Source organism: Pseudophryne corroboree, chromosome 3, assembly GCF_028390025.1.
Source record: "Pseudophryne corroboree isolate aPseCor3 chromosome 3, aPseCor3.hap2, whole genome shotgun sequence".
Classification (NCBI taxonomy): Eukaryota; Metazoa; Chordata; class Amphibia; order Anura; family Myobatrachidae; genus Pseudophryne; species Pseudophryne corroboree.
The window spans coordinates 455,945,463-455,968,752 of NC_086446.1; the positions used below are offsets into that span (position 1 = coordinate 455,945,463).

Below are 23,290 nucleotides of genomic sequence, written 5' to 3' on the forward strand. Positions count from 1 at the left end.
AAATTCATGTTCTTCACTTAATTCACTCATTAAAAAAATGACGACAACTTTTTTTATTTTTTTTTTATTTCAAGGTTAATTTTCTGCTAGCATCATTACACGAGACCCAGAATTCTGGATTTTTCTTTAAACATATGGGTACATTTCATAGATACACTCCGTATTTAACTACAGAAAAAAAACATGCTTTTGAACAATCAACTGGAATCATGACCGGTTTGGTGACTGGTTACGTTTATCTATTACAGCCTCCTAGTCGCACTAGAACCTTCCCATCCCTATTTATCTTCACCCCTGAGCACTCCTTTCCCTTACCTCACTGCTACCTTGGAAGAGGTGAACTACATACCACCACCCCCCCCCCCCCCCCCCCCCCCCCGCCAGCCAGCCAGCCACAGAACCTGTGTAATTCATGAGTGTCCCAGGTTAAAGGGATAATATGGTCAGTCTAGCTTTACCTGTCTCCAACACAATGCAGGCAGCCATTATGTGTTTGATTCAGAGTTGCATGCAGTACTGATGTTCACGGAGATGAGGAACTAAATCCCTAAAAACTAGTATGGAGCATATGTTGTGTGTACACACAGTTGCAGCAGCAATTGAGACACAGTGTGTGAAATTTATTCCATTCCTGGGCCGTGAGTGGGAGGTGTCTGCAGATGCACAGAGATGGTCCATCGTATGGACTTGTCGCTGAACTAGTTGCAAACTCAGGGGCAGATGTATTAAGCCTGGAGAAGTGATAAAGTGGAAGGTGGTAACACACCAGCCAGTCAGCTCCTAACTGTCATTTTTCTGACGTCCTAGTGGATGCTGGGAACTCCGTAAGGACCATGGGGAATAGACGGGCTCCGCAGGAGACTGGGCACTCTAAAAGAAAGATTAGGTACTATCTGGTGTGCACTGGCTCCTCCCACTATGACCCTCCTCCAGACCTCACTACTGTGCCCGGCCGAGCTGGATGCACACTAGGGGCTCTCCTGAGCTCCTAGAAAGAAAGTTTATTTTAGGTTTTTTTATTTTACAGTGAGACCTGCTGGCAACAGGCTCACTGCATCGAGGGACTAAGGGGAGAAGAAGCGAACCTACCTGCTTGCAGCTAGCTTGGGCTTCTTAGGCTACTGAACACCATTAGCTTCAGAGGGATCGACCGCAGGACCCGTCCTTGGTGTTCGTTCCCGGAGCCGCGCCGCCGTCCCCCTTACAGAGCCAGAAGCATGAAGATGGTCCAGAAAATCGGCGGCAGAAGACTTCAGTCTTCACCAAGGTAGCACACAGCACTGCAGCTGTGCGCCATTGCTCCTCATACACACTTCACACTCCGGTCACTGAGGGTGCAGGGCACTGGGGGGGGGCGCCCTGAGCAGCAATAAAAACACCTTGGCTGGCAAAATAATCACAATATATAGCCCCAGAGGCTATATATGTGATAATTACCCCTGCCAGAATCCATAAAAAAGCAGGAGAAAAGTCAGCGAAAAAGGGGCGGAGCTATCTCCCTCAGCACACTGGCGCCATTTTCTCTTCACAGTGCAGCTGGAAGACAGCTCCCCAGGCTCTCCCTTGTAGTTTGCAGGCTCAAAGGGTTAAAAAGAGAGGGGGGGCACTAAATTTAGCGCAATATTGTATATACAAGCAGCTATTGGGAAAAATTCACTCAATATAGTGTTAATCCCTGCATTATATAGCGCTCTGGTGTGTGCTGGCATACTCTCTCTCTGTCTCCCCAAAGGGCTGTGTGGGGTCCTGTCCTCAGTCAGAGCATTCCCTGTGTGTGTGCGGTGTGTCGGTACGGCTGTGTCGACACGTTTGATGAGGAGGCTTATGTGGTGGCAGAGCAGATGCCGATAAATGTGATGTCGCCCCCTGTGGGGCCGACACCAGAGTGGATGGATAGGTGGAAGGTATAAACAGACAGTGTCAACTCCTTACATAAAAGGCTGGATGACGTAACAGCTGTGGGACAGCCGGCTTCTCAGCCCGCGCCTGCCCAGGCGTCTCAAAGGCCATCAGGGGCTCAAAAACGCCTGCTCCCTCAGATGGCAGACACAGATGTCGACACGGAGTCTGACTCCAGTGTCGACGAGGTTGAGACATATACACAATCCACTAGGAACATGCGTTACATGATCCCGGCAATAAAAAATGTGTTACACATTTCTGACATTAACCCAAGTACCACTAAAAAAGGGTTTTATGTTTGGGGAGAAAAAGCAGGCAGTGTTTTGTTCCCCCATCAAATGAGTGAATGAAGTGTGAAAAAGCGTGGGTTCCCCCGATAAGAAACTGGTAATTTCTAAAAAGTTACTGATGGCGTACCCTTTCCCGCCAGAGGATAAGTTACTCTGGGAGATATCCCCTAGGGTGGATAAGGCGCTCACACGTTTGTCAAAAAAGGTGGCACTGCCGTCTTAGGATACGGCCACTTTGAAAGTACCTGCTGATAAAAAGCAGGAGGCTATCCTGAAGTCTGTATTTACACACTCAGGTACTAGACTGAGACCTGCAGATAGTGCTGCTGCAGCGTGGTCTGTGACCCTGTCAGATAATATTAATACCCTATGCAGGGATACTATTTTGCGAACATAAGAGCATATTAAAGACGTCGCCTTATATATGAGGGATGCACAGAGGGATATTTTGCCGGCTGGCATCCAGAATTAATGCAATGTCCATTCTGTCAGGAGGGTATTAGAGACCCGACACTGGACAGATGATGCTGACTTTAAAAGGCACATAGAGCCTTATAAGGGTGAGGAATTGTTTGGGGATGGTCTCTGGGACCTCGTATCCACAGCAACAGCTGGGAAGAAAATTTTTAACCTCAGGTTTCCTCACAGCCTAAGAAAGCACTGTATTATCAGGTACAGTCCTTGCGGCTTCAGAAAAGCAAGCGGGTCAAAGGCGCTTCCTTTCTGCACAGAGACGAGGGAAGAGGGAAAAAGCTGCACCAGTCAGCCAGTTCCCAGAATCAAAATTCTTCCCCCGCTCCTCTGAGTCCACCGCATGACGCGGGGGCTCCACAGGCGTAGCCAGGTACGGTGGGGGGCCGCCTCAAAAATTTCAGCGATCAGTGGGCTCGCTCACAGGTGGATCCCTGGATACAAGTAGTATCTCAGGGGTACAAGCTGGAATTCGAGGCGTCTCCCCCCCGCCGTTTCCTCAAATCTGCCTTGCCGACAACTCCCTCAGGCAGGGAGGCTGTGCTAGAGGCAATTCACAAGCTGTATTCCCAGCAGGTGATAGTCAAGGTGCCCCTACTTCAACAAGGACGGGGTTACTATTCCACACTGTTTGTGGTACCGAAACCGGACGGTTCGGTGAGACCCATTTTAAATTTGAAATCCTTGAACACATACATAAAAAAATTCAAGTTCAAGATGGAATCGCTCAGGGCGGTTATTGCAAGCCTGGAGGAGGGGGATTACATGGTATCCCTGGACATCAAGGATGCTTACCTACATGTTCCCATTTACCATCCTCACCAGGAGTACCTCAGATTTGTGGTACAGGATTGCCATTACCAATTCCAAACACTGCCGTTTGGACTGTCCACGGCACCGAGGGTCTTTACCAAGGTAATGGCAGAAATGATGATACTCCTTCGAAAAAAGGGAGTTTTAATTATCCCGTACTTGGACGATCTCCTTTAAAGGCGAGGTCCAAGGAGCAGTTGTTGGTCGGAGTAGCACTATCTCGGGAAGTGCTACAACAGCACGGATGGATTCTATACATTCCAAAGTCACAGCTGGTTCCTACCACACGCCTACTGTTCCTGGGGATGGTTCTGGACACAGAACAGAAAAAAGTGTTTCTCCCGCAGGAGAAAGCCAAGGAGCTGTCATCTCTAGTCAGAGACCTCCGGAAACCAAAGCAGGTATCGGTGCATCACTGCACACGAGTCCTGGGGAAAATGGTAGCTTCTTACGAAGCAAAATTCCATTCGGCAGGTTCCATGCAAGAACCTTTCAGTGGGACCTCTTGGACAAGTGGTCGGGATCGCATCTTCAGTTGCATCGGCTGATAACCCTGTCTCCAAGGACCAGGGTATCTCTACTGTGGTGGCTGCAGAGTGCTCATCTTCAAGAGGGCCGCAGATTCGGCATACAGGACTGGGTCCTGGTACCACGGATGCCAGCCTTCGAGGCTGGGGGGCAGTCACACAGGGAAGAAATTTCCAAGGACTTTGGTCAAGTCAGGAGTCGTCCCTACACATAAATATTCTGGAACTGAGGGCCATTTACAATGCCCTAAGTCTGGCAAGGCCTCTGCTTCAAAACCAGCCGGTACTGATCCAATCAGACAACATCACGGCAGTCGCCCATGTAAACCGACAGGGCGGCACAAGAAGCAGGATGGCGAAGGCAGAAGCCACAAAGATTCTCCGATGGGCGGAAAATCACGTCTTAGCACTGTCAGCAGTGTTCATTCCGGGAGTGGACAACTGGGAAGCAGACTTCCTCAGCAGACACGACCTACACCCGGGAGAGTGGGGACTTCATCCAGAAGTCTTTCAACTGTTGGTAAACCATTGGGAAAGGCCACAGGTGGACATGATGGCGTCCCGCCTAAACAAAAACTAGATATTGCGCCAGGTCAAGAGTCCCTCAGGCAATAGCTGTGGACGCTCTAGTGACACCGTGGGTGTACCAGTCAGTTTATGTATTCCCTCCTCTGCCTCTCATACCAAAGGTACTGAGAATAATAAGAAAACGAGGAGTAAGAACGATACTCGTGGTTCCGGATGGGCCAAGAAGAGCTTGGTACCCAGAACTTCAAGAAATGATATCAGAGGACCCATGGCCTCTACCGCTCAGACAGGATCTGCTACAGCAGGGGCCTTGTCTGTTCCAAGACTTACCGCGGCTGCGTTTGACGGCATGGCGGTTGAATTCCGGATCCTAAAGGAAAAGGGCATTCCGGAGGAAGTCATTCCTACGCTGATAAAAGCCAGGAAAGAAGTAACCGCAAACCATTATCACCGTATTTGGTAAAAATATGTTGCGTGGTGTGAGACCAGGAAGGCCCCAACAGAGGATTTTCAGCTGGGTCGTTTTCTGCACTTCCTACAGTCAGGAGTGACTATGGGCCTAAACTTGGGTTCCATTAAGGTCCAGATTTCGGCTCTGTCGATTTTCTTCCAGAAAGAACTGGCTTCACTGCCTGGAGTTCAGACATTTGTAAAGGGAGTGCTACATATTCAGCCCCCTTTTGTGCCTCCTGTGGCACCTTGGGATCTCAACGTGGTGTTGAGTTTCCTATGATAACATTGGTTTGAGCCACTTAAAACTGTGGATTTGAAATATCTCACGTGGAAAGTGGTCATGTTATTGGCCTTGGCCTCGGCCAGGCGTGTGTCAGAATTGGCGGCTTTGTCATGTAAAAGCCCTTATCTGATTTTCCATATGGATAGGGCAGAATTGAGGACTCGTTCCCAGTTTCTCCCTAAGGTGGTATCAGCTTTTCACTTGAACCAACCTATTGTAGTGCCTGCGGCTACTAGGGACTTGGAAGATTCCAAGTTACTGGACGTAGTCAGGGTCTTAAAAATTTATATTTCCAGGACGGCTGGAGTCAGGAAAACTGACACGCTTTTTATCCTGTAGGCACCCAACAAAATAGGTGCTCCTGCTTCTAGGCAGACTATTGCTCGCTGAATTTGTAGCACAATTCAGCTGGAGCATTCTGCGGCTGGATTGCCGCATCCTAAATCAGTAAAAGCCCATTCCACGAGGAAAGGGGCTCATCTTGGGCGGCTGCCCGAGGGGTCTCGGCTTTACAACTTTGCCGAGCTGCAACTTGGTCAGGGGCAAACACGTTTGCTAAATTCTACAAATTTGATACCCTGGCTGAGGAGGACCTTGAGTTCTCTCATTCGGTGCTGCAGAGTCATCCGCACTCTCCCGCCCGTTTGGGAGCTTTGGTATTATCCCCATGGTCCTTACGGAGTTCCCAGCATCCACTAGGACGTCAGAGAAAATAAGATTTTACTCACCGGTAAATCTATTTCTCGTAGTCCGTAGTGGATGCTGGGCGCCCATCCCAAGTGCGGATTGTCTGCAATACTTGTATATAGTTATTGCCTAACTAAGGGTTATTGTTGAGCCATCTGTTGAGAGGCTCAGTTATATTTCATACTGTTAACTGGGTATAGTATCACGAGTTATACGGTGTGATTGGTGTGGCTGGTATGAGTCTTACCCGGGATTCAAAATCCTTCCTTATTGTGTCAGCTCTTCCGGGCACAGTATCCTAACTGAGGTCTGGAGGAGGGTCATAGTGGGAGGAGCCAGTGCACACCAGATAGTACCTAATCTTTCTTTTAGCGTGCCCAGTCTCCTGCGGAGCCCGTCTATTCCCCATGGTCCTTACGGAGTTCCCAGCATCCACTACGGACTACGAGAAATAGATTTACCGGTGAGTAAAATCTTAGTTTTTCAAACCCAGCCTGGAACTTGACAGCTAGGAGATGATTGGCTGGTGCTTTATCACGTTCCACTTTATCTATTCCCCAGGCTTAATACATCTGCCCCTCAGTTGCTTAATTGCTTACATTGGAGGCATTACTGTGATGGAGAGTCATTTGTAACAATTAGGAAGCTACAGATTTTTATTTTGAAACAGTAGTTTATTTTTTTATTATGCTGAAGTTGCATTTCAGACTGATGCACCTTCGTGTGCGCTAACTAGCGGCCAAAACATGTCTCCAAAAATCTTGTTTTCTAGTCTTTATGGTTATCACTATCTTATGTTTGCTCCTCCTTTATGGGGTCAGTCCACTTAGATTTAGAGCCGTTACTTCTGTTAGTCTGATATATTGGTAGTCATAATTTACCTTTTACATTTTATTGCCTTTTATCCCTTGCCAGGCTCTGGCTTCTCCCTGCTTCACTACCCCCTCTTTCTCTCCGTCCCCTCCCCTCTCACTCTCCATCCTTTTCTATATTTATATATTGATCTCTATCCTGGTCTTTCTCTGCTCCATTAGCTTTCACCAATTGCAGATTAAGAGCTCTCTGGCCTGTTTGAAATAATCTTATTTATTTCATCTTGTTATCTTATGTTTGGATGACAACATCAAACTGAGCCACTTTTAGTAACCGAGGGAGTGGACGTTTATATGAAGCCTTTATACCAATTTAACACTTCAGTCTCCTAGTTACCGCCACACGTTGTAGTGATTTGATTCTTGTTACACGATCCAATTGTAAGGAGGGAAATCTGTCTATTGTTCGGCAGCACACATGGCCTTGTGATACAGAAGCTAGGCACTGCATATGTTCCTCTGCATCTCTATGTAGTGAGGGTTGTAGAGTGCCTTTGTCCAGCCATTTTGGAGGCACTTTGAGTCCTTTGTATTGGATTGGCTTCGCCCTCCCCTCTTAATTTTGGTTTTGATAAATTCACAAGAACAATTTTTTTTTTTTTTTTTTAAAGCTTTCATTTTTGCATTCAGCTATGCAGCTACTATAATTGTTTGTCTTTTAACTAAAATTTTGTAAAGTATCTTTTTTTTTTTCTTCTTTCTTTTTGATAAATTAATTTAAAAAAATAGCCTGTGGCATTTTTTTTTATTTCCCCTAACATTAATATTGTTTCTATGGTTTCCTTTTTCACTCGAAAATAATACACTTCTTAAGTGATACTACACACGCTGTTTTCATGTGCCTTTGGTCTGTTGCTGAAATGTTATGTTACACCTTAATTCTTTGTTTAATAGTAACCATTGATCATGTACATGTGGCATCCTTTAATCACCTAATTGCTCATGTGACTTCTGCAAGCTGTTTTATTCTTAATACCAGCCTGTCATTTTTGAAACACAGCCTGCAAGATTACAGTTAGGAGCTGATTAGCTGGTACTTTATCTCCCACCACTTTATCTCTCTCCAAGGCTTTATCTCTCTCCAAGGCTTAGTACATCACACTAGAAAAGAGGCGCCTAAAAGGAGATATTATTAATATCTTCAAATGTGTAAAGGGACATCACAAAGAGTTATCAGAGGAATTATTTATTAAAAGAACACAGTTTAGGACAGGTGGGCACTCGCTGCGACTGGAGAGGAGAAAGTTCCAAACGCAACAGAGGAAAGGGTTCTTCACTGTTAGGGCAATCAGGATGTGGAATTCCCTGCCAGGGAAGGTGGTAATGGCGGACTCTGTAATTGGATTTAAAAAAGGAATGGATACATTTCTTAATGAAAAAGCTATCCAAGGTTATAATACTTAAAATATCAACGTGGTTAATCCGGGGGTAACATGAGTTATGGTAGCTAACTAGTCATGAAACATTATTTAGCAAGTATGTAGAATCATCACAACTTAAAACAGGTTGAACACGATGGCCAATTTGCCTCTATTCAACCTCAAATACTATGTAATCAAATACTATGTAATCTTAACCATTGTCTTAAACTGCTAATACACCTTTTTTTTTATTGTCCGATCTGGCTGGTTTGAACGAAAAATCTGGTAATGTATGGGAGCGAATGACAATTGACCATTTGCTCCAAAATGCCAGAAAACTGACGAAAAATGGTCAACTGTCATTTGCTCCCATACATTACCAGATTTTCGTTCCAACCAGCCAGATTGGACAATAAATCTTTAGGTGTATGGCCAGCTTTAGTTGTTTGTTTCCCCCCAACAGAGTAACTGATTTATTTTGTGAATGGGTATTATGAATATCAACATTAACAGATGAATTCTTGTTTTTGATGTCATTTCTGGTCTATGTTAAATGGCCTGTAAGTGCATTTCTGAAGAACAAATAAAAACTAGTCTAGTTAGTATCTTTGCCACGAACAGTGTGTTTCCCATTAATAAAATATCACACAGGGGTGATTCAGTCAGCTGTGAGATTCCATGGTTATGTAACGGCAGTTATGGTAATGAAAACATTGGATATTTTTGTGTGCGGACAGTAATGAGAAGATTATTATACAAAACATCATGCAAGACTACTATGGAACCTTGCAGCTAATTGATTTACCCTTGTGGCTAATTGCCGCTAATTTTTACCCTTGCGACTAATTGATTCACCCCTATTATGTTCAGTGTTTTGGTTTTTCTCCTTGCAAACCATGTAAGTGAACAGTGAGTTTCCTTTTGAATGGCTGTTCTCCATGTTTTATCTGCTTTCAGGTCTTGAATGAAGAATGCGACCAGAACTGGTATAAAGCTGAGCTTAATGGAAAAGATGGATTTATTCCTAAAAACTACATAGAAATGAAGCCACATCCGTGAGTGTACCATGTACATTTGAGTTGTATATTGCCAAAGCCAAGGAAAATGCATTCAGTATTCACCTTTGACCATCTACAAGACCATGTTCTCTCTGTCTTCTCATGAGCACTTTTATGGGTATCATTTGCCTAAAAGTTTAGGTTGGTCTGCAATCTGGCCACAATTAAATATGCCTACCCAATATTACGTGTTTTTTTAAATTTATTTTTTATATATATATATATATATATATATATATATATATATATATATATATATATTTTTTTTTTATATAGGATGCCCCTCAACAGATCATCTGGGACTGCACTTAGCAAGGTTTTCTTCCCAGATACACATTGTTATTCTCAAATCCTAAGAGCTGAAGTGTAGAGAAGATGTGCAATAGGTTGGTGGGAGAAACAAAAACAGGCGCCCCAGCTATTTTTATAGGAGTGGATGTAAATATTTTGCAACTTTGGTGGCAATGCAACATTTAAACCAAAAATAAACTATGGCATGGTTTAGTTTTTTTAATCGTATAGCTTTATTGTAAAGTCAACAACATTGAGGTAGAAATAGCAGAACATCCGTCATCAATAAAAGTTGAGTGACAAAAAAGGACTAACATAATCCAATTACAAGTGTAAAGAACATTGTTGGCTATGAAACAAACAACATAATAACAATTTTTTGTCAGGGTGGGCAAACAGATACAAAGAGGGAGATAGGATGGGGACAGCAAGTAAAGTTAAGTGAGGGAATAGAAGAAGAAAGGATAAAAAGGGGTAATCCGAGGGTAGCAGTATGCGGCGGCATGTATATAATTGCAGGGAGTCCTCAGAAATCCAAATGGAAAAGTAATCAGCATCAAAGATAAGGAGGGAGAGAGAAAGAAAGAAAGAAAGGAAAATGCTGAAAAAGTGAGTGAAAAAAGCAATATAATATGTGAACATAACAAAACCAAAAAATATGAGACGGGTGTGGTGATGAGCTGAGGAAAAGAGAGCGAAAAGGGAAAAAGAGGACAGACTGCTCTAGAGATCAGGAGAGAAACAGAGGAGGGTAGTAGCGAAAGAGGAAAGCAGATGGCTTAGGAAAGACCGGGAGGGGTGACGCACTGAGTTCTGTACCATGGAGACCAGACTGCATGGAACTTGTCCACTGTGCTGTTTTGGAGACTAGTTATATACTCCATTTTGGCCACAAACCAGATTCGATTGATCTGTTGACTGGTCGGGGTGTGTGATTGCTTCCAAGATCTAGAAATTTAACAGCACAGGAGACGTGTAAAACCAATTTTTTGGTTTCGTGTTTCGATAATTGGAATACTGGGGCACACAGAAGCAACGTGGCCGAGGTAAGGGGCGTATCAAGAGGGACTAACGAAGATATAAGAGATTGGACCATCGACCAGAAAAAAGCAGTAAGTTGACAAGTCCACCAGACATGGAAAAAGGAACCAATGTGTACGCATTGTCTCCAGCAGAGGTTAGAGATGTTAGGGTATATCTGGTGTAAACGTTCCGGAACAAGGTACCAGCGGGTGGATACCCTATAAGTGTTTTCTTTGATGGAAACACTAATAGAACATTTAGAAATGTTGAGGCGAATTGCCACTTACGTGCCATCACCCAGGGAGGAGCCCAAGTCTGATTCCCAGCATTGTTCATGGGTCTTCAAGGGTGGAGAGTCCTGCACTAAAATAGTGATACATTTTAGATATAATACCCTTGTCCAGAGGTCCAAGGATAGAAAGACGTTCCAGTGCTGTGGGGTTCCGCAAAGGGTCTAGAGAGGAAGTAATAAAGTGGCGGATCTGGAGGCATTGATAAAAACAGGATTGTGGTAGAGAATGTTTCTCTCGAAGTTCTGAGAAAGCATGTGGGCTGAGTCCATCCAGAATGTGATGGAAACGTGTGAGGCCAGTCTTTGACCGGCAAGGTTTAGTTTTTAAGTATGTGATGATTAACAATAAATAGCTGTATGTTCCAGTTGCTATGAGTCTTATATGTGCGACAGAAAAAGGCGGGGGGTGGTGGACTGCACACCACAATATGCCAAATAAAACAATATAACATTTTGAGTGAACTAAATATGGTCAATGTTATATTTTTTTGCAGTTAAAACTGTTGTGCTTTTGTTCAGTTACATCCATATAGCACTTGTGTCAACATGTTTTGCATTTGAAGTGTAGACACTATAGGGGTATATGCAATTGCGGTCGAATTCCCGAAATTGTCGAATTTCGGGTCATTTTCGACCAAAAAAAAAATTTGCCTATGCAATTCAGTGCTTTCCGACCAAAAAACGGACTTTCAAAATTCGACTTTTTGAAATTCGAATTTTTGCAAATTCGACTTTTCTGCAATGATACAAGTGCTGCAATTCGACCAAAGCATATTCAATTCAAGTTTGGAAATTCGACAGCAGTGCTTTTAGACAGCAAATTCGTCATTTTCAATCCGCCACACTTTGGAGGGTGAAAACAAATAAAAAAAAATTAAACATGTTTTTTTTTGTGTTTTTTTTTTTGGGGAATAGCAGATCTATTTATATTAGAAGGGATTAGGTACTTTTTTTTTTTTTTTTTGGAGGCACAAATATTATTTATATATTTTTTAAAATATTATTTTTTTTTATTTTATTTTTTATTGCTGGAACGGTAAAATCCTAAAAAAAAATGGCGTGGGGTCCCCCCTCCAAAGCATAACCAGCCTCGGGCTCTTCGAGCTGGTCCTGGTTCTAAAAATGCGGGGAAAAAATTGACAGGGGATCCCCCGTATTTTTAAAACCAGCACCGGGCTCTGCGCCTGGTGCTGGTGCCTAAAATACGGGGGACAAAAAGCGTAGGGGTCCCCCGTATTTTTAACACCAGCATCGGGCTCCACTAGCTGGACAGATAATGCCACAGCCGGGGGTCACTTTTATGCCGTGCCCTGCGGCCGTGGCATTAAATATCCAACTAGTCACCCCTGGCCGGGGTACCCTGGGGGAGTGGGGACCCCTTCAATCAAGGGGCCCCCCCCCCAGCCACCCAAGGGCCAGGGGTGAAGCCCGAGGCTGTCCCCCCCCATCCAATGGGCTGCGGATGGGGGGGCTGATAGCCTTTTGTGATCATGAAAAGAATATTGTTTTTTCCAGCAGTACTACAAGTCCCAGCAAGCCTCCCCCGCAAGCTGGTACTTGGAGAACCACAAGTACCAGCATGCGGGAGAAAAACGGGCCCGCTGGTACCTGTAGTACTACTGGAAAAAAAATACCCAAATAAAAACAGGACACACACACCGTGAAAGTAAAACTTTATTTCATACGTCGACACACACATACTTACCTATGTTCACACGCCGACATCGGTCCTCTTCTCCATGTAGAATCCAGGGGTACCTGAAAATAAAAGATCAATATACTCACCTCAGCCATGGTCCAGAGATAAATCCACGTACTTGTAGAAAAAAACAAAACGCAAATACCCGACCAAACGGACTGAAAGGGGTCCCATGCTGACACATGAGACCCCTATCCCCGAATGCAGAGAGACCTGTCAGTGACAGCTGTCACAGAAAGGTCTCTAAAGCCAATCAGGAAGCGCAACTTCGTTGCGCTCATCTGATTGGCTCTGCGCGTCTGAGCAGACAGCGCATCGCACAGCCCAGTCCATTATATTCAATGGTGGGAACTTAGCGGCTAGCGGTGAGGTCACCCGCCGGTCAGCGGCTGACCGCGGGTTAACCCCACCGCTACCCGCAAAGTTCCCACCATTGAAAGTAATGGAGCGGCTTTGCGATGCGCTGTCACAGCACAGACAGCGCACAGCCAATCAGATGAGCGCCACGGAAGTAGCGCTTCCTGATTGGCTGAAGGGACTTCAGTGACAGGAGTCACGTGATGTCCCGGGATTCGGGAGAAAGGGGTCTGATGTGAAAGCATGGGACCCCTTTCTTAGTCCGGTATGGATCGGTGTTCGTTTTTTTGTTTTGCCAAGTACGTGGATTATCTCTGGACCTGGATGTACCTCTGGACGCTGGAAGGTGAGTATAATTTTTTCACAGGTACCTCGGATCGTCGGAGACCGTGGCAGTCGGCGTGTCAACATAGGTAAGTATGTGTGTGTCGGTAGTGTGTAATAAAGTTTTACTATCAAGGTGTGTGTGTACTGTTTTTATTTGGGTATTTTTTTTTCCAGTAGTACTACAGGTACCAGCGGGCCCGTTTTTCTCCCGCATGCTGGTACTTGTGGTTCTCCAAGTACCAGCTTGCGGGGGAGGCTTGCTGGGACTTGTAGTACTACTGGAAAAAACAATATCTTTTTATTATCACAAAAGGCTATCGGCCCCCCCATCCGCAGCCCATTGGATGGGGGGGGACAGCCTCGGGCTTCACCCCTGGCCCTTGGGTGGCTGGGGGGGGGGGGACCCCTTGATTGTAGGGGTCCCCACTCCCCCAGGGTACCCCGGCCAGGGGTGACTAGTTGGATATTTAATGCCACGGCCGCAGGGCACGGCATAAAAGTGACCCCCGGCTGTGGCATTATCTGTCCAGCTAGTGGAGCCCGATGCTGGTGTAAAAAATACGGGGGACCCCTATTCTTTTTGTCCCCCGTAATTTTGGCACCAGCACCAGGCGCAGAGCCCGGTGCTGGTTTTAAAAATACGGGGGATCCCTGCCCAATTTTTCCCCTGCATTTTTAGAACCAGGACCAGCTCGAAGAGCCCGAGGCTGGTTATGCTTTGGAGGGGGGACCCCACGCCATTTTTTTTCCCGGGTTTTTCCCGTTTTTTCCCGTTTTTTAAAATCGCGGCAAAATCCGCCAAATCGCCCGATTTTCGCCCGCGATTCTGGCGAATCCGTTTTTCATTGAATATGGTGAATTCTGGAAGCCACCTTCCGGAATTCACCTGTCGAATTAAGTCGAATTAAAAAACGGCGAAAAATTGCCGCGATTCGCTGTGAATTGCATATACCCCATAATCTGATCATTTGTAATTAAATCATGATTGTGCCAAAAGGTGACCTAAGTGACCCGTAGTCCAGGGTTAGGATTAGGCTGCAGGATGGGACGGTTAGGCTGCAGGGTTGGAGGGTTAGGATTAGGCTGCCAGGGGGTAGGTTTAGGCCCTGCTGCAAGGAGGGTTAGGGTTAGGCACTATAGGGGAAGGTTAGGTGTTAGGCTGCGGAAAGGGAGGGTTAATTGGTAGGGGACAGGAGAAAACCTCCCCAACTCACCCTTATCAGCTTTCCAAATTTTGGATTCTGCCTCTGTCTTCTGACCGCTGGGATCCCATGCACCAGCATTTCCTACTGAATGTGTGCTGTGGAGGTCTAACTGAAAAATTAAATCTAGGTGATTGGTCAAGTCAGGACCAGAGACACATCACAATATTGTGCCTAGTAATGGGTGAAAAGGAAGTGTCTATGTGAGGCTATGTTTCCTGCTATGTCATCCTGTGAAGTAACATGGTGGTTGTGACATGATTTGTCTCCTTCCTTACTAATCACTTCTGCAGTAAATAAATATATTTCTCTGACGTCCTAAGTGGATGCTGGGGACTCCGTCAGGACCATGGGGAATAGCGGCTCCGCAGGAGACAGGGCACAAAAGTAAAAGCTTTAGGATCAGGTGGTGTGCACTGGCTCCTCCCCCTATGACCCTCCTCCAAGCCTCAGTTAGGTTTTTGTGCCCGGCCGAGAAGGGTGCAATCTAGGTGGCTCTCCTAAAGAGCTGCTTAGAGTAAAAGTTTTATTAGGTTTTTTATTTTCAGTGAGTCCTGCTGGCAACAGGCTCACTGCAACGAGGGACTTAGGGGAGAAGAAGTGAACTCACCTGCGTGCAGGATGGATTGGCTTCTTAGGCTACTGGACACTAGCTCCAGAGGGACGATCACAGGTACAGCCTGGATGGGTCACCGGAGCCGCGCCGCCGACCCCCTTGCAGATGCTGAAGAGAGAAGAGGTCCAGAAATCGGCGGCTGAAGACTTCTCAGTCTTCATGAGGTAGCGCACAGCACTGCAGCTGTGCGCCATTGCTCTCAGCACACTTCACACCAACGGTCACTGAGGGTGCAGGGCGCTGGGGGGGGCGCCTGGGCAGCAATGAAAGTACCTATACTGGCTAAAAATACATCACATATAGCCTCTGGGGCTATATGGATGATTTAACCCCTGCCAGGTTGTCAGAAAAACGGGAGAAGAAGCCCGCCGAAAAGGGGGGCGGGGCCTATTCCCCTCAGCACACAGCGCAATTTTCCCTCACAGAACTGCTGGAGGGAAGGCTCCCAGGCTCTCCCCTGCACTGCACTACAGAAAACAGGGTTTAAACCAGAGAGGGGGGGGCACTTATTTTGGCGATATGATTATATATTAAGATGCTATAAGGGAAAACACTTATATAAAGGTTGTCCCTGTATAATTATAGCGTTTTGGTGTGTGCTGCAAACTCTCCCTCTGTCTCCCCAAAGGGCTAGTGGGGTCCTGTCCTCTATCAGAGGCATTCCCTGTGTGTGTGCTGTGTGTCGGTACGTGTGTGTCGACATGTATGAGGACGATGTTGGTGAGGAGGCGGAGCAATTGCCTGTAATGGTGATGTCACTCTCTAGGGGAGTCGACACCGGAATGGATGGCTTATTTAGGGAATTACGTGATAATGTCAACACGCTGCAAGGTCGGTTGACGACATGAGACGGCCGGCAAACAAATTAGTACATGTCCAGGCGTCTCAAACACCGTCAGGGGCTTTAAAACGCCCATTTACCTCAGTCGGGTCGACACAGACACGGGACACTGACTCCAGTGTCGACGGTGAAGAAACGAACGTATTTTCCTTTAGGGCCACACGTTACATGTTAAGGGCAATGAAGGAGGTTATTTCTGATACTACAAGTACCACAAAAAAGGGTATTATGTGGGGTGTGAAAAAACTACCTGTAGTTTTTCCTGAATCAGATAATTTAAATGAAGGCGCTCACACGCTTATCACAAGTGGCGTTACCGTCTCCAGATACGGCCGCCCTCAAGGAGCCAGCTGATAGGAGGCTGGAAAATATCCTAAAAAGTATATACACACATACTGGTGTTATACTGCGACCAGCGATCGCCTCAGCCTGGATGTGCAGCGCTGGGGTGGCTTGGTCGGATTCCCTGACTGAAAATATTGATACCCTTGACAGGGACAGTATTTTATTGACTATAGAGCATTTAAAGGATGCATTTCTATATATGCGCGATGCACAGAGGGATATTTGCACTCTGGCATCAAGAGTAAGTGCGATGTCCATATCTGCCAGAAGATGTTTATGGACACGACAGTGGTCAGGTGATGCAGATTCCAAACGGCACATGGAAGTATTGCCGTATAAAGGGGAGGAGTTATTTGGGGTCGGTCCATCGGACCTGGTGGCCACGGCAACAGCTGGAAAATCCACCTTTTTTACCCCAAGTCACATCTTAGCAGAAAAAGACACCGTCTTTTCAGCCTCAGTCCTTTCGTCCCCATAAGGGCAAGCGGGCAAAAGGCCAGTCATATCTGCCCAGGGATAGAGGAAAGGGAAGAAGACTGCAGCAGGCAGCCCATTCCCAGGAACAGAAGCCCTCCACCGCTTCTACCAAGTCCTCAGCATGACGCTGGGGCCGTACAAGCGGACTCAGGTGCGGTGGGGGGGTCGTCTCAAGAGTTTCAGCACGCAGTGGGCTCACTCGCAAGTGGACCCCTGGAGCCTACAAGTAGTATCCCAGGGGTACAGATTGGAAATTCGAGACGTCTCCCCCTCACAGGTTCCTGAAGTCTGCTTTACCAACGTCTCCCTCCGACAGGGAGGCAGTATTGGAAACAATTCACAAGCTGTATTCCCAGCAGGTGATAATCAAAGTACCCCTCCTACAACAAGGGAAGGGGTATTATTCCACACTATATTGTGGTACTGAAGCCAGACGGCTCGGTGAGACCTATTCTAAATCTGAAATATTTGAACACTTACATACAAAGGTTCAAATCAAGATGGAGTCACTCAGAGCAGTGATAGCGAACCAGGAAGAAGGGGACTATATGGTGTCCCTGGACATCAGGGATGCTTACCTCCATGTCCCAATTTGCCCTTCTCACCAAGGGTACCTCAGGTTCGTGGTACAGAACTGTCACTATCAGTTTCAGACGCTGCCGTTTGGATTGTCCACGGCACCCCGGGTCTTTACCAAGGTAATGACCGAAATGATGATTCTTCTTCAAAGAAAATGGACGATCTCCTGATAAGGGCAAGGTCCAGAGAACAGTTGGAGGTCGGAGTAGCACTATCTCAAGTAGTTCTACGACAGCACGGGTGGATTCTAAATATTCCAAAATCGCAGCTGTTTCCGACGACACGTCTGCTGTTCCTAGGGATGATTCTGGACACAGTCCAGAAAAGGGTGTTTCTCCCGGAGAAGAAAGCCAGGGAGTTATCCGAGCTAGTCAGGAACCTCCTAAAACCAGGAAAAGTGTCAGTGCATCATTGCACAAGGGTCCTGGAAAAATGGTGGCTTCTTACGAAGCGATTCCATTCGGCAGATTTCACGCAAGAACTTTTCAGTGGGATCTGCTGGAAAAATGGTCCGGATCGCATCTTCAGATGCATCAGCGGATAACCCTGTCTCCAAGGACAAGGGTGTTTCTTCTGCGGTGGCTGCAGAGTGCTCATCTATTAAAAGGCCGCAGATTCGGCATTCAGGACTGGGTCCTGGTGACCACGGATGCCAGCCTGAGAGGCTGGGGAGCAGTCACACAGGGAAAAAATTTCCAGGGAGTGTGATATAGCCTGGAGACTTCTCTCCACATAAATATACTGGAGCTAAGGGCAATTTACAATGCTCTAAGCTTAGCAAGACCTCTGCTTCAAGGTCAGCCGGTATTGATCCAGTGGGACAACATCACGGCAGTCGCCCACGTAAACAGACAGGGCGGCACAAGAAGCAGGAGGGCAATGGCAGAAACTGCAAGGATTCTTCGCTGGGCGGAAAATCATGTGATAACACTGTCAGCAGTGTTCATTCCGGGAGTGGACAACTGGGAAGCAGACTTCCTCAGCAGGCACGACCTCCACCCGGGAGAGTGGGGACTTCATCGGGAAGTCTTCCACATGATTGTGAACCGTTGGGAAAGACCAAAGGTGGACATGATGGCGTCCCGCCTGAACAAAAAACTGGACAGGTATTGCGCCAGGTCAAGAGACCCTCAGGCAATAGCTGTGGACGTTCTGGTAACACCGTGGGTGTACCAGTCGGTGTATGTGTTCCCTCCTCTGCTTCTCATACCCAAGGTACTGAGAATTATAAGACGTAGAGGAGTAAGAACTATACTCGTGGCTCCGGATTGGCCAAGAAGGACTTGGTACCCGGAACTTCAAGAAATACTCACAGAGGACTCATGGCCTCTGCCGCTAAGAAGGGACTTGCTTCAGCAAGTACCATGTCTGTTCCAAGACTTACCGCGGCTGCGTTTGACGGCATGGCGGTGGAACGCCGGATCCTAAGGGAAAAAGGCATTCCGGAAGAGGTCATTCCTACCCTGGTCAAAGCCAGGAAGGAGGTGACCGCACAACATTATCACCACATGTGGCGAAAATATGTTGCGTGGTGTGAGGCCAGCAAGGCCCCACGAAGAAATTTCAACTCGGTCGATTCCTGCATTTCCTGCAAACAGGAGTGTCTATGGGCCTCAAATTGGGGTCCATTAGGGTTCAAATTTCGGCCCTGTCAAGTTTCTTCCAGAAAAGATTGGCTTCAGTTCCTGAAGTCCAGAAGTTTGTCAGGGGAGTACTGCATATACAACCCCCTTTTGTGCCTCCAGTGGCACTGTGGGATCTCAACGTAGTTCTGGGATTCCTCAAATCACATTGGTTTAAACCGCTCAAATCTGTGGATTTGAAATATCTCACATGGAAAGTGACCATGCTGTTGGCCCTGGCCTCGGCCAGGCGAGTGTCAGAATTGGCGGCTTTGTCTCACAAGGCCCATATCTGATTGTCCATTCGGACAGGGCAGAGCTGCGGACTTGTCCCCATTTTCTCCCTAAGGTGGTGTCAGCGTTTCACCTGCACCAGCTTATTGTGGTACCTGCGGCTACTAGGGACTTGGAGGACTCCAAGTTGCTGGATGTTGTCAGGGCCCTGAAAATATAGGTTCCAGGACGGCTGGAGTCAGGAAAACTGACTTGCTGTTATCCTGTAGGCACCCAAAAAACTGGGTGCTCTTGCTTCTAAGCAGACGATTGCTAGTTGGATGTGTAGTACAATTCAGCTTGCACATTCTGTGGCAGGCCTGCCACAGCCAAAATATGTAAATGCCCATTCCACAAGGAAGGTGGGCTTATCTTGGGCGGCTGCCCGAGGGGTCTCGGCTTTACAACTTTGCCGAGCTGCTACTTGGTCAGGGGCACACCCTGGCTGAGGAGGACCTGGAGTTCTCTCATTCGGTGCTGCAGAGTCATCCGCACTCTCCCGCCCGTTTGGGAGCTTTGGTATAATCCCCATGGTCCTGACGGAGTCCCCAGCATCCACTTAGGACGTCAGAGAAAATAAGAATTTACTTACCGATAATTCTATTTCTCGTAGTCCGTAGTGGATGCTGGGCGCCCATCCCAAGTGCGGATTGTCTGCAATACTTGTACATAGTTATTGTTACAAAAATCGGGTTATTATTGTTGTGAGCCATCTTTTCAGAGGCTCCGCTGTTATCATGCTGTTAACTGGGTTCAGATCACAGGTTGTACAGTGTGATTGGTGTGGCTGGTATGAGTCTTACCCGGGATTCAAAATCCTTCCTTATTGTGTACGCTCGTCCGGGCACAGTATCCTAACTGAGGCTTGGAGGAGGGTCATAGGGGGAGGAGCCAGTGCACACCACCTGATCCTAAAGCTTTTACTTTTGTGCCCTGTCTCCTGCGGAGCCGCTATTCCCCATGGTCCTGACGGAGTCCCCAGCATCCACTACGGACTACGAGAAATAGAATTATCGGTAAGTAAATTCTTATTTTTTTATCCCTCAGTAGACATACTTTTTTTCACTCCTGTGCCTCTTAATATCTCATTGTAGCATAATTCCTCCACTTACCTTAATTTCCTCTCTACAGGTGGTTTTTTGGCAAAATCCCACGTGCTAAAGCAGAGGAGATGCTTGGGAAGCAGAGACATGATGGGGCCTTCTTGATCCGTGAGAGTGAAAGCGCTCCTGGGGACTTTTCTCTATCAGTGAAGTGAGTCTGTTGTATAACTCTGAAATACACTTCTTCCATGGCAGTCAATGGGAGGAATTCAATTGTTTAATCGCGCCCGATCTCCCTTCTAAAGTGATGGGAGATCGCGGGGCGATATTCATTTGTCCCCGGTTATTGCGCTGATCATTCCCATATCAGTTGGATTTAGCTGTGTAAAGCGCCAAAACCTGACGAAACGTATGGGCGCAACGTGAAAAGTCCCATTTGGGTGCCCAAACGGGTCACTTTTTGTGCATTTCAGCTCGCCACCACCGGGGGTAGTGAGCTGAAATTAAGGTTCTCATGCCTGTCGGCAGCAACATTTAAATAGCTGCTAGCTGACGTGCACGGGGACCCGCGATAAGAATTGAATCTCGCCCAAAGTCTTCATTTTTGGGGTCAAAGTAGTACTAGTATTTGGTATCTGAATGTGAATAGCCTGTGTACTGTTGTTGGGTTTGGAAGCTGTAAAGTGCTTAGAAGTTGCAAGAGTATATTTCTCTAATGTCCTAGAGGATGCTGGGACTCCGTAAGGACCATGGGGAATAGACGGGCTCCGCAGGAGACATGGGCACTTTAAGAAAGAGTTTAGACTCTGGGTGTGCACTGGCTCCTCCCTCTATGCCCCTCCTCCAGACCTCAATTTTAGACTGTGCCCAGAGGAAGATGGGTGCACTGCAGGGAGCTCTCCTGAGTTTCCTGCTAAGAAAGCATTTTGTTAGGTTTTTTTCTTATTTTCAGGGAGCTCTGCTGGCAACAGACTCCCTGCATCGAGGGACTGAGGAGAGAGGAGCAGAACTACTTAAATGATAGGCTCTGCTTCTCGGCTACAGGACACCATTAGCTCCAGAGGGAGTGGAACACAGGTTCGTCCTGGGCGTTCATCCCAGAGCCGCGCCGCCGTTCTCCTCACAGAGCCGGAAGAAACGAATAAAGACGACTACTGAGGCGGCAGAAGCCCTCGGGTGCTTCACTGAGGTAACGCACAGCACTGCTGCTGTGCGTCATTGCTCCCATACACCTCACACACTCCGGTCACTGTAAGGGTGCAGGGCGCAGGGGGGGCGCCCTGGGCAGCAATAGAATACCTCTCCTATGGCAAATGACTATATACATGTACAGGTGGGCACTGTACATGTATATAAAAGAGCCCCCGCCATATTTTATTAAGTTTGAGCGGGACAGAAGCCCGCCGCCGAGGGGGCGGGGCTTCTCCCTCAGCACTCACCAGCGCCATTTTCTCCACAGCACCGCTGAGAGGAAGCTCCCTGGACTCTCCCCTGCTTGACACACGGTGAAAGAGGGTTTTAAAGTTGAGGGGGGGGCGCACATAATTGGCGATTATACATTACAGCAGCGCTACTGGGTAAACATTCTGTGTTTTTCTCCGGGGTCATATAGCGCTGGGGTGTGTACTGGCATACTTTCTCTCTGTTTCTCCAAAGGGCCTAAAGGGGAACCTGTCTTCAGAAAAGAGTTTCCCTGTGTGTGTGGAGTGTGTCGGTACACGTGTGTCGACATGTTTGACGATGAAGGCTCGCCTAAGGAGGAGGGGGAGTGCATGATTGTCAGGTCGCCGTCGGCAATGCCGACACCGGACTGGATGGATATGTGGAATGTCTTGAATGCTAATGTAAATTTATTGATTAAGAGATTAGACAAGACTGAGGCTAGGGATCAGTCAGGTAGTCAGACCATGCCTGTCCCAGTGGCACCGGGACCTTCTGGGTCTCAGAAACGCACATTATCCCAGATCACTGACACAGATACCGACACTAATTCAGATTCTAGTGTCGACTATGAGGATGCAAAATTACAGCCAAAAGTGGCTAAAGGTATTCGTTACATGATCATTGCTATTAAAGAGGTTTTGCATATTACTGAGGAACCCCCTGTCCCTGACACGAGGGTACACATGTATAAAGAGAAAAAGCCTGAGCACCTTTCCGTCCTCATTTGAGCTAAGCGAATTGTGCGAAAAGGCTTGGGAATCTCCAGACAGGAGACTACAAGTTCCCAAAAGGATTCTTAAGGCGTATCTCTTCCCACAAAAGGACAGGATACGATGGGAATCTTCACCTAAAGTAGACAAGGCGTTGACACGCTTTTCCAAGAAGGTGGCACTGCCTTCCCAGGATACTGCTACCCTCAAGGATCCTGCGTATCGTAAGCAGGAAGTTACCATGAAGTACATTTACACACATTCTGGTACTATTGTTAGGCCGGCTATGGCATCGGCCTGGGTTTGTAGTGCTGTCGCAGCATGGACAGATTCCTTGTCTACGGAGATTGAGACCCTAGATAAGGATACCATTCTAATGACCCTAGAGCATATCAAGGATGCTGCGTCATATATGAGGGATGCTCAAAGAGACATTTGTTTGCTAAGCTCCAGAATAAATGCTATGTCTATTTCTGCTAGGCGACTCTTGTGGACCCGACAGTGGACGGGGGATGCCGACTCAAAGCGGCATATGGAGTCGTTGCCTTACAAGGGGGAGGAGTTGTTTGGAGAAGGCCTCTCGGACCTTGTCTCTACTGCTACGGTTGGTAAATCAAATTTTTTACCTTATGTTCCCCCACAGCATACTAAGAAGGCACCTCATTACCAAATGCAGTCCTTTCATTCAAATAAAAGCAAAAAGGTACAGGGATCGTCCTTTCTTGCCAGAGGTAAAGGCAAGGGAAAAAAGCTGCACACAGCTAGTTCCCAGGAGCAGAAGTCGTCCCCCCCCCCCCCCCCCCCACGTCTGCAAAATCCACCGCATGACGCTGGGGCTTCCCTGGGGGGGCCAGATCAAGTGGGGGCACGTCTTCGATTTTTCAGCCACGTCTGGGTTCACTCAC

The 23,290-nt window shown here is 47.0% G+C and overlaps 1 protein-coding gene across 2 annotated transcripts in view; it reads left to right on the forward strand.

Annotated features, from left to right (window-relative positions):
- The window catches only part of GRB2 (growth factor receptor bound protein 2), a 121,467-nt gene that overhangs the window by 92,101 nt on the left and 6,076 nt on the right, over window positions 1–23,290 (forward strand). For both annotated transcript variants that reach the window (XM_063960632.1, XM_063960633.1), the window contains exons 3-4: window positions 9,145–9,242; window positions 20,321–20,443. In XM_063960632.1, coding sequence (XP_063816702.1) covers window positions 9,145–9,242; window positions 20,321–20,443 — 221 coding nt within the window. The remainder of the gene's footprint in view (window positions 1–9,144; window positions 9,243–20,320; window positions 20,444–23,290) is intronic.